This window comes from Lycorma delicatula, chromosome 1 (genome assembly GCF_047948215.1).
Source record: "Lycorma delicatula isolate Av1 chromosome 1, ASM4794821v1, whole genome shotgun sequence".
NCBI classification, from domain to species: Eukaryota; Metazoa; Arthropoda; class Insecta; order Hemiptera; family Fulgoridae; genus Lycorma; species Lycorma delicatula.
The window spans coordinates 308333575-308346542 of NC_134455.1; the positions used below are offsets into that span (position 1 = coordinate 308333575).

Here is a 12968-nt window from a genome sequence, read left to right on the forward strand (position 1 = left end):
AAAAATAAAAGGCAAATGTAATTTATTTTTCTACATAGTTTCCTGCTTTAGAAATACATTTTTCCCAGTGAGAGGGAAGGTTTTTTATTGCACCATTTTATAATGAAGCTGGTTGCATCAGGAATTGCCCATGAATCCCTCCAAGCCCTCATCATCTTCAAATCATAGCTCTAGAGCTTCTTTAAGTGGTCCAAACATACGAAAATGCAGGACAATAGGTCCAGGCTGTAGTGAGGATGATCAAGTTGAGTCCAGTGCATTTCTTCTAGTTTTGAGACTGTTAGAGCTACACTACAGTATGGGTCCTGGCGTTGTCGTGGAGGAGGATGGTCTATCAAATCGGTTAGTCTCGTTTTTTGCGGCGATATGCAGCCCTCCCCTTGTTCAACAGCTTGCACTAGTAAGCAGTATTGATTATGCGTCGCTCATGCAAAAAGTCAATGAGCAAAATACCTCGCCGGTCGAAAAAAAGCAATTGAAAGAACTTTTCAGCTGAGTCAAGTCTTAACTTTCACTGGGGCTGCCTCTTCTTTCCTCTACCACTCCAAACTGGCTTGTTTTAACTGGGGAATATAGTGGTGGACCCACCTTTAATCGGGGGTAATGATCTGACTCAAAAATGCATCACTTTCTTTCACTTCTTGCTGTAAGCCTCTGACAAGCCTCCAAACTTCTCAACTTCTGATCTGTGGTCAAAAGAGAAGAGACCCATCTGGCACATATTTTACAAATCTAAAACACTTAACACTTGACAGCTTCTATAACTTATTCTGACCTGTTCTGCAATTTCGGATACTCTTACCTGTCAATCGTCTTCAAGAATGTCTCAAACCCCCCAAATGTTTTGGTCTGTAACGCCAGCGTTACAGACGAAACGCCAAGGATGGCGATCATGTTCCTGATTTCCCACTATATACTGAGCTGCAGAACACTTTACACTATACACATATACTACACTAAGAACACTACATAAATTACAACATACACACTTACACAACAACATCCTACACTGATATTGCTTACATTTACACTCGGTGGTGTCGCGACATCCTATGAAACGCAACCGTAACCCAAGGGGGAACAAATCATGCCGATGGATGAATGGCTCTACATAGTAAGTCTCAAACGATGTCTTCTGGGCATCAGAGCGAACTCAGTTGTATTTAGCTCTAGCTCCAGTACATGTGCGCTCTGCTGGAGTGGTCCGTTTTTTTGCCGGTACTCGTGGGAACAAAATTTCAGTTCCAGTAATAAATACTATGATGTTAGGTGGTCCATCTGAAAAATCCACCAAACCTAGTCTTGTGAAGAGACCTCGATCAGCTTTGTCTGACGAAGATAAAAGTTGTACTGAAGAGAACCGCAAATCATTAGACTTGAATTCTAAAAATATTAGATTTGTTGTTCTCCAAAATAGTCAGGAAGGTGGCTCCCTCCAAAAGGTTTCATCTTTCTTAATATACAAAACTATAACAGGTGCAAGTGGTACCCTGAATAACATCAGAAAATTACATGACGAATCAATTTTGATTGAAACATTCAATGATGAACAGAGTCGAACTATCTTACGTCTCCGTAATATGGGTAGTATAAAAATAAGTGCGGAATGCCACCAAACCCTAAATACGAGTCGCGGGGTAATTTGTTGTCAAGATCTTATGGATATAGAGGTGACTGAAGTAGCTGATGAGCTTCGTGTTCAAGACGTAGAAATGAAGTATATAATGAAAAAGCAACACAGAGTAGAAGAACCAACACCTTCTCTTATACTGACATTCAATCACCACCAGAAAAAATTAAACTTGGTTATCTTTCAGTTCGAGTATGACCTTTCATTCCCAACCGTCGACGATGTTTCAAATCTCAAGGGTATCTTGCTCAAAAACAGAAATCTGTGGTAGATGTGCTAAAGAGGGCCACAATGATACTAACTGCCAAGATGAAAAATTTGCTAATTGCAGTGGTTCGCATACAGCTCGCTCCCAAGATTGCCCAACGTTTAAGGAAGAAAGGGCAATTCTCAGAATCTCTACCAAGCAGAAACTATCTTTTCCGGTGGCACACAGATAATATAAAAAAACTATTAATGCAAGGAACCTGGTTAAATCAGATATATCTTTTGCTGCTGCTGCTGCATCACAACAAGCTCCTACAAATTTAAGCTATCAGCCATGCGGATCCTGCAGTGAGCTAAAAAAACTTGTTCAGATGTTATCTGATCAAGTTGCATCACTACGGCCACTATTTCAGAGCTGACAAAGATGAACAAAAAGTCTTTCGTCGCAGTTAGTGAGTCCAACAGTGTGATCCCTATGAAAGTTCCTGTTCCCAAAGTTTTACCGGTACAGGCAGGGATATCTCAGCTGGCAATAAGCCACTTAATAAGCTCCATGTTAAGGGAGCCCACATAACTACCCCCTCTGGGATATCATCTGCGGCATCCCATTCTAATAAATCTCCTTCACCATCACCTCCTATACTAGAGGAATATGCTTGAAGAACCACCCAACTCAAGGGCATCGAAGTTTCTTAAAATAAAAAATACAAAAAAGAAAAACCGAATCATATACAAGTAATTTTTATATAGTTTCCTGAATTTATTTTTTTACACTTATGAACATTATTCTGTGGAATATTACAGGTCTTCGGTCCCGCATTGAAGATATTAGAGTACTGGCGCACGCACATGATTCACATGTGTTTCCAAGAAATTACCAAATAACACTCAAGAGGGTATTTCTGTGAGAGATATGACTGTTTAGTAGACAGTAGAGAGCGGGCTGGAGTGGCTAATTTTCATGAAGAATTTGGTGTCAGCTACAAGAACTCAACTAACCACTGTCATTCCTGCTATTGCAGTAAAGGTCTCTATTCCCTTCAAATTGCATATCTGCAATCTGTATCTCTCACCGAACACTGAGTTCAGTGCTTTAGATGTCTCAAATCTCCTCACGCAAATACCATCTCCATCATTAATAGTACGAGAATTCAATGCCCACCATATTTCCTGGGGCTCAACCTTCTGCTCCACTCGAGGAAATATGACAAACAGAGTGAGACAAGACTTAGACCTTTGTCTACTGAATAATGGATCACACATATTCATGTGTTTATCATCTGGTACACTATATCTAACATTGATCTCACCATATGCTTACCAAATTTTCGCCATCTTAAATGGTCTGTTTCTGATGAATTTCACAGCAGTGATCACAGACCAATTATTATTGGTTTCGGTGTAGACCGCGATGTGAAAAGAAGGCCACGGAGATGGATTATTGAAAAGGTGGATTGGAATGGATACCATAAAGCCTTCCAATCACAATATGACAATGGTGTGAACATCCTTGACCAATGTTCCTCTTTTACGTCCATGATACTTGAGAATGTCAACAGATATATCCCAAAAACATCGGGTAATCCTAGACGTCCTTCTGCTCCATGGTGGAATGATGATTGCAAATATGCTATTAGGCATCAACGGCAGGCAGTATGCAAATTTAATTGTAGGCCTACAACTGAACATCTAAACTTATACCGCAGGGCTAGAGTGGTATGCCGTTGAGTATTCTTGAACGCTAAGAGGAAGTCATGGACGAAATACGTGAACACTATCTCCCACGTATACTGTGGAAAAAAATCCGTGCAATTTTCAGATCACCGAAACAATCTATTCTCGGTCTTATTGATGAAGGAGAACTCCTTTCAACATCTTCGGCTGTGGTAAATACTTTACCAAAATCTTTCCGCTCAGTGCCTCTCACTTCATCATATAATAAAAACTTTCAATGGTACAAGATACAGATAGAAGTATTATCGTTAAACATTGGCGATTCTGTTGGTGAATTAAACGTCCCATTTGTATTTAAGGAATTGTTACACGCACTTGTAAACTCACATGACACTTCCTCTGGACCAGAAAACATTCACCTTGGTATGCTTTCACACCTTCCTAATTTGGTACTACAACATCTTTTGAATATTTACAATGGTTTATTCTCCGAACAAGTCTTCCCACCCAGCTGGTCAGAAGCATTTATTATACCAGTACTAAAACTGCTAAAGACAAAACCAACCCCTCAAGCTATTTCTTTAACAAGCGATTTTTACAAAGTAATGGAGAGAATGGTAAACCGCAGGCTTACATGGTACTTGGAGAGACATGGCTTTCTATCTCCAGAACAGTGTGATTTCCGACCGACAAGGTCACCATACAAATGACACAGCGTGACTAGGGTGACTACAGCACAGCTTAGGACCTGTCTAAACACACACTCACTTGTGACAACCTGCAACGATCTGCTCAGTCATATTGTTAAATTTTCCTAGTGCTCTTTGTACAAACATATTTTATATATATATATATATTGAGCATCTTGCTGAACAGATAAACTATTCTGCTGGATACTCATGTGGATTCTCTTAAAGAAAGCCCTCTTTAAGTGGTTGTTTAGCACATGCAGGAAAAGCAAATTTTTGTAACATTTATTTGAAGGATGAATGCCCACAACCTGAAAGGGGCGAGGTAGAAAGTTTTTCAAATTTAATCCCACTCTGGCTAGACCAATTCTTCATCATTATCCACTTTTTTCCTTATTACTGATCCACTACTCTCTTCTTTATAATGAAATCTGTCAGACAATCATTGAATCCATATTAAAGATGTGGATGCCTCTTTAACTTACTGTTCCTTAGCACTTGTATGGGTTGAAAAAGGGCTAGCTCTGCCTGCAGGCTTAACTGTTTTCAACAGGGACTGGATAGTAGCTGAATAAAAAGTCCAACTAGGAGATTAGGTCCTATTTTCTTGATGAATTTAACAATAGCTTAACATAACAAAAGCTTTGAAGCTTGTATGGAAAAATATGAAAATGGAATTTTGTAGCGTATGAAAAATGCAATGCTTGACTTGGATTCGAATCCACGACCACCAAATGAAAGGCAAAGATGCTACTACTCCACCATGGAGATTTTTTCCTAAATAATTATGAAAACACAATATCTTATATTGATATAAGATATTATCTTATATTGTCAGATATTAGCCAGTAATATCTGACAAATTCAATTTATTATTTTCTATACTGAACAAAACCTAAAATATCTGTAACTCATCTTTTGTCAGCGATCCCAAGGCAATATATGACTAAACAATAAAAAATTATTTTGTTAAATATGAATAAATTAAAAATATTAAAAGAAATTTATCATGAACAAATGTATAACTTACCATCCACTAACATATCCCAAAAATCTTTCAGTCTAAGATCAATAATATCTTCTTTCAGCTTTTTCATCCAAACATTATATAGCTCAGGATGTTGTTTCTCAAGACAACTGCTTCGTAAAATAATTAAACACAAAAGAGGCTTTTTTAACATCTCTGAATTGTCTGCTCTATCTAATAGTTCAAGTACAACTTTCTGCAACTGTTCACAAACTGTAAGAAAAGAAAATAAATATTCTATACCTTCAACATTAAACTGAGGAATACTAAAAAAATTCTCCATAAAATGAAATCACATATCAAAAGATCTGATGATCTCGCAAATCATATCACTGTTCCATGAAAAGACAGAGTTTCCAAAAACATTTTGTGAAACAGCAAAAAATATTCTCATAATAAGGGCTGTTGCTCTGTCGCACTGAAACATGTGGTATCATTCATTAATTAGACAACTGTTCAGTTCATTCTTGGGAAACATTTCCTGTGCATCACCTACACAAATAAGCAGCTAAGTTGGTTTAGAGCCTTCATTCTCAAAGTGGGCGATAACACCTCCTTGTGGATGCTGGAGACCTTCAGGGGAGGCAGTAAAAGGCCCACAGAGAATTGGAGCATTCAGGTGGTCTAGGAAGGCGATGGTCGATTAAAAAAAGGCAAAAATTATGTTTTCCTGATATTTCAAACTAAAACTAAATACCTATTACACTACAATAGTAAAAAAATTAAAGGACACCTATATTTTTTTATAAAAAATGATTGTATTGAAACTACTTTATACTATATAATATTGACTATATATTATTATAATATACTGTATATTATAATAATATATAATAATTGTATATTATAATAATAATATTATTACTATTTATATATTTAATATGCTACTTGAAATGAGAATATATTGAAATGAGAAATACTTGAAATGAGAATATATTGAATAATTAAAAACAACAGATGCAACATCAACTCTGGTAGGAATCAATATCTCTGTTTTGATTAGCATATTGAAAAGCCATGGAGGGAGAACAGAAAAAGATTCAGGAAAGATGAAAAAAGTAATAATAAGAAAAAAAAGAAATACAAACCTTTCGGAAGTGGTCTCCCTTTAGCCAAAAGTGTCTTAAAGTCACTTACAGGGTTGACTGTTCCAACTTCTGACACAGTAGAAATGAAAAAATCTTTTATATCTTTATTTTCTTCAGAATCATCAGCTGCTGTACTTGCATCTTGCTCTTCTATTTCCCTATAATAATCAAGATTACAATGTGCAATGATAAAAGTACAAAGGATATAGCTTGGTGACATATGCATATGTTTATTATGTTGTGAAATAAGCAAATTTACAATAAAACATCTCACTATTCTCCTCACCATAACAGAAAATGATTTTATGTCCATGAACAAAGGTTAAAAATAAAAGTAATACTTCTTTACAGAAGTGCCCTGTGCATTTCTATTCCTACTCAACTGATCTCAATCGTGTGTCTGCATAGTCTGCTCTCATTATATTCTTCAGAACTGCATTGTATCAGTGAACATTCAAAATGAGAATAAATACAGAAAATGCTACTACATGTGGAGGTGAAATCTGTGATTCAATTTTCTTATGTACAAAATCTGCAATCATGCAATATTCATCATCAAATCAAGGAAACTGACAGAGTCTGATGGGTGAATCATCAATATAGTGATGGTACCAAAATTTTAATGCAGGGAGAGAGAATATCTACAATGATGAATGAATAGGCCATTACAAATGACATGCTATGTCATGTTAATGAATTCATCAAACAAAAGATCCAGTAAGTTACACTTGATTAAATTTACGACTTTTTTTTTTTTGTTTATTACCTATGAAACTGTTCCTATTCACCTCAAGTACAGAAAAATTTGTGCAAGGAGGGTTCCATAGCAATGCATGGTCTCTTGACACTGAGAAAACAAAACAGTAGTAGCTCATAAAATTTAAGCAGAAAATTTTTAATTATCCAGCCTATAGTCCCAATTTGGCCCTTAGTGACTAATCTGTTAACTAATCTGAAACACTTTTTTGACAGAAAATGATGGAGGCTTGAAGAAAACAGTAACTACTTATCTTAATGAACTGGTGGTGGAAGAGACAAGGAATACAAAAACTTGTAAGACAATAAAATAAGCACTGTAATACACATGGTCACAATACAGAAAAGAGATTGTTAAGGACTTCGAAATCTCCCCTAATAAGTTATCAACTTATTTAAAAAAAAAAAACCTTTTGAACAGTGATAGTGAGAATGGAAAAGATCACAAAAGATTAAAAGGACCGGATAACCCAGATGTAGACAACTGTGTTTTGAAATGGTTGAAACAAGTGCGACACAAGAAAATTACAGTGAGTGGCCCTCTTTTAAGAGGCAAGACTAAACAATTTGCTGCTGAATTGGAGAAAAATGATTTCAAAGCCAGCACTGGATGGCTGAATGGTTTCAGAGGGAAAGAAGATTTTGTTTAATCTGTTCGTAGTGATAGTGGTGCTGTTGATCAGCGTGAAGCAGAACAGTGAAAGAAAAACTTGGAAGAGATTATTCAGGACAGAGTCCCAAAAACATTTTCAATGTAGGCAGGGCATTTTTTGAAATGCCAAAAATTAGAAATGTCATGGAGAGAAGATTAGCAAAGAAAGAGTTACACTGTTGGTTGGGGCCAACATGGATGGGTCAGAAAAACTGCCTTTGTTGATTATTGGAAAATCTGCTAATCCCCATTGTTTTAAGATTGTAAAATCAAAGCCAGTGAAGTATATACCCTGTGTGAAAGCTTGGATGACAAGAGACATCTTCAAAAAGTGGCTCTTGAAAATCAATTTTCTTAAAAATCGATTTTGGCAAACAAAATCCAGACTATTCTCTTCATTGATAACTGCATGGCACATAGCAGCATCTGCTATGGACAACATAAAGTGACTTATTTCCCAGCCAACATGACGTCAGTGACTCAGCCTGTGGATCAGGGGATAGAAAAAACCTCAAACACTTCTACTGGCGCTTACTGGTCGAGAACATTCTCACGGGAGACTTTAATGCTTTTAAAATAAAATTTGACGTTCTTCAAGCCTCACAAATGTGTAAACAAGCATTGTAAACAAGGACACGTGGATCAAGTGACAGAAAAAACAAGAATATTTTAAAAAAGCTAGTTTTGTATTAAAAAAAGTAGACAAAACCATGACTGATGCTGGGCCTTCTGTTGACGGCCAGGAGGATGTTACTTCTGATCCTGCAAACACCTATCAAGACTTCGTCAACGTAGATCAAAATGTTGCAATGTATGGCGAGCTTACTGACGCGAATATACTGAGGCTGAGGCTGAGGTACTCATAACAGCCCCCAAGCTGGCAACAATGCATCTAATGATGAGGATGACAATCCTTCAGCGCCCCAGAAAAAATCAATCTCGAATGCAGCAGAAGCATCGAAGAACTAAGGCAATTTTTTGAAAGTCAAAATGATGAAAGTGATTCTATTTTTCTGTCATTAAATAAACTAAATTCATATATTATGATTGAGAAATTTAAATCAACGAAATAAGTTGAGATCTCTGATTTTTCTGAGAAATTGTAAATGTAGATTTTTTTTAATATGTACTGTACTTTACAATATTTTTAAATGTTACGATTTCATGTTACTGTAGTTTGTTTTCTCAATTTTTTTTATCATTTACAACTGTTTCAATTTCATTAATATTAAACATAATAATATATGTATTTATGATTTTTAAAATAAAGTTTTTTCTGATAAATCATGAAATTCAAGTATTTTTTTACTTTGTGTTTTTAACACATTTGTGTAATTTAAATTTTTGGATAATTCAATTTTTTTTACCAGTCCCTTGAAGTTCAAATTAGTCAGGTTCCACTGTATTTACATCTACATGGTAATTAATCCAAAAAATCTTTGAATTGCTATGTATCTGTGGCAATTAATGCTCTCAACTTAAAAAAAATTCCAATAAGCAGCCCACAGTTAAACTGTACTAAATTTTTTATCTTTGTTTATTGTTACTTTTAAAATTACAATTATAATTATATTACTGTTATTTTAAAATTGTTTTAAATAAAACAGCTTGCAATGTGTATTCAACAATACAAGAGGTGGCTGAAATTTAAAGTACACTCAAATATAACAGTAAAACAAAAGTCAAACAAAGCAACAGGTGCTGCTATCTTGCAGTTTCACTCCCCTACTACTAACATTCCAAAACTCATTGACCCATGATCTCTCATTTTCTATTATTCAGCACTATTACTGAGACAAATACACCAGCTACATCAACACATCTAAAACAATTTTTAACATCAGAAAAAGTTAATCCTAGTGACATTCATCACTGCTAAAAGTCATTTATGGTGATGAAATTGTTGATTGAAGCTATCAGTAGGTGGCAATAAAATTTTTTCCAAAAAAGATGTTGAGTAGAATGAATATTAAGAACGAATCTTGCAGTGGTTGATTGGTTTCTGTAACTGATGAGAAGCATCAAAAGGAGGATAATGAATCAAAATGACCATTGCATCACACAACATATCACCACCCAAACAGGCATATCAAAAAAAAGAATAGGACACACTTACAGAAAAGAAGAAACAACAATGAAAGTAATGTTGTGAACAGCTTTTGAAACACTATCATAACAACGGAACTACTTCCTTATCAGCATTGTAACAAGAGATAAATGTTGGGTTCATCATTATGACAGAAGAAAAACAGCAGAACATTGAATACTGGTACCATAATTCACCACAAAAAAAAAATTCAAAACATAATTTTCTACAAAACAAATTCTCTTCATAAGTATTCAGGGGTTTCAAACATATGTATGTGACCAACTACCTAACAGCTGGGCCAATTGTAAATTTTATGCAATACATAGAGATATTCAAACACCTTAGGAGACATGTGTGTCGTGTTCAGCCACCCAAGGGGCCAATAATTCTGCAACATGATAATATTCAGTTACATACTTCACATGCAATTACCAAGGCTCTTGAGAAGTTGAAATTTGAACCTATTCCCCACCCTTCATCATATTCACCAGATTTGATGCCTGTGATTTTCACTTCTTTTCCCAATTAAACAGGGAAATAAGGGTATTCATGTCATCATGGAAATAAACTGAAGGATTGGTGATTGTGGATCAAGAGAAGACCAGCAGCATTCTTCACTGAGAGAATGAGGAAACTGGTTCACCAATGCGAGAAATGTGGATCTATTAAATGGTAACTATGTGAAAAAATTAATGTAAATTTTTTTAACAAATAGAATCTACTTTTATGCCATATTTGTTTCACACCTTATTATCTCTTTTCACATTTGAGAGTTATAAGCAACTGTACCTTTCAACTACCCCTCATATAATAAAAAGAAGAAATAAACTATATTGTATTATATTCTACTCCACCAGAACAAAGATATCAGAGGTAAATTTTTTCCCCTCAAAATAATAAATAGATTAAGATGAAGTAAAGTAGCTAAATAATAAATCTTATAACATAATTAATTAACTTATTTCGAACAGTAAATGGCAATAGCAGACATACCAGTACCTCTAAAATACTGTTCAAATTCACTATCAAAACTCATATTTTAGAATAGCAAGAAAAATTCTGTTTTATAGTGTAGTTTTCATATTTACAAAAACGAAATTATTTATTCTTAAAACAAATAGTAACAGTACAAAGTAAAACAGGCTAATCACATATACACCGGCCACTGATATAACAGTAAACAGTGTCTAGCAGTTAAAAAAAAATTTCAGCTGATGTTTTCTAATTAGATCATCTGTACTGTGTTTAGGTCAGATAAACCAATTTGGTCATATTATGCATACAATACAGATTCATTTTATGCAATATAATATCTGTTCAAAATGTATTCGACCACTTCCCATGAAAAAAATAACTTTCCTAGTGGTTTACAAACTTTACCACCTTCAAAGTAGTCCCCTTATGACACAACACACTTAATCCAGGCAGTCCCTCCATTAGTGGAACATTTTTCCTCTTTTGGAATAGTTATGTGCTAATTGCATTTATCATTATGCCCAAACTGTTCAGTCAAAATGCTTTCAGCAATATCTTCAGCTTGGGTAATAACCACAGATCATTAGAAGTAATGTTTGGTGAGTAACGAGCCTGGTGAACTTGAGCAATTCCAAGCTTGATGAAGAAATCTTGAATTAAACGTGATGAATGGATGAGTACAATATTTTAATGAAACTACCACTGTATGATTCCCACAGGTCTGGTCTCTTGTGCCAAATGCATCACTAAGCTCCAGATGGTAATACTTATTGGCAATCATGATGCACAACTGTGAAGTAATAAAATAATTATTTTCATATTGCTACTCATTTGTCTTGCATTTTTCAGCATTAGGGATGATGGTTACTTCCACTATGACAACTGAGCTTTGCTTTTTGGTCATATGTACACCCAAGATTCATCACCAGTAAACATAAACTTATGTATTTAAGGAAGTTAGGATCATTATCACCACAACCCACCATACCCTTTCTTTTTCCTGTTTAGCCTCCGGTAACTACCGTTTAGATAATTCTTCAGAGGATGATATGTATGAGTGTAAATGAAGTGTAATCTTGTACATTCTCAGTTCGACCGTACCTGAGATGTGTGGTTAATTGAAACCCAACCACCAAAGAACACCGGTATCCACGATGTAGTATTCAAATCCATGTAAAAATATCTGGCTTTACTAGGACTTGAACGCTGTAACTCTCGACTTCCAAATCAGCTGATTTGGGAAGACGCGTTAACCACTAGACCAACCCAGTGGGTTAACCCACCATACCCTGCACAAAGTCAAAACAAGTCTCAGTTTAAACAAAAGCAGCTTTGGCACAAATTTCACAGCCACTCAGTATAGTCTAAATCATTTTTTAATTTCATGTATCCAAGCAAAAATAATTTTGAAGTCATTAACAAATTTCTCAGATGGTCAGTTGATTTTCCATTAGCACGTTCTTCATGCTATTAACCACAACTGTACTTTGCTTGCTGATTACAAGTACACTGGACTCTTTTAACTGAAGTTCATACTTAAATTATACTGTTTTAAGTATGCAGTTAACCATACTTATTTAACCCGCAATTTAGTCCCTAAAAGCGTTAACTAACAAACTGTTTCACTTTCGATACTCTAAGCTTTTGTCATAACTTAATCAGTTGTTCGGTACAATTAAACATGCACAAAATAAAGATGCAACAAATACCTACAATAACAATACATATCATGACTACTAGATAACACCTGATACACTATAAAAAAAAACACAAAAAAAACTATGTGTCCACTGTACCAAGTTTTACCTTCAAACGCTTTTTAAGAAAAATATGGTCGGATACTTTTTGAACAGATGCTCATAAAAAAAATAATTTTAAAGAGACTACTACATACATAAGTTAGAAATAGTAAATTTTGACAACATAAGTTATTTTTTAACCTAATCAACCAAACTAATTAAAACAGTTAAGAAAACATAAACACTGTAATTGGTCAGAGTCAGCATTAAGCTGGAGCAAATATTTTAATGAAAAATAAAAGATTTAAACTAGAATATCTTTATCATCAATCAATATTGATTGTAACTGACTGCTTTGATGCTGTTCTCCTACATCCTCAATTATCAGTTATCATATATTCTAATCTTTGTCTTCATTTACTAATTTTATCCTGTATACTTC

General features: G+C 35.0%; 1 protein-coding gene across 1 annotated transcript in view; it reads right to left on the reverse strand.

The window, feature by feature from the left end:
* Positions 1-12968, reverse strand: part of Ku80 (X-ray repair cross-complementing protein 5 Ku80) — an 81545-nt gene that overhangs the window by 15195 nt on the left and 53382 nt on the right. Inside the window, exons 12-13 of the mRNA XM_075381119.1 lie at positions 6316-6473; positions 5231-5440 (exon numbers count right to left, since the gene is read on the reverse strand). Of these exons, the coding sequence (XP_075237234.1) occupies positions 5231-5440; positions 6316-6473 (368 nt within the window). The remainder of the gene's footprint in view (positions 1-5230; positions 5441-6315; positions 6474-12968) is intronic.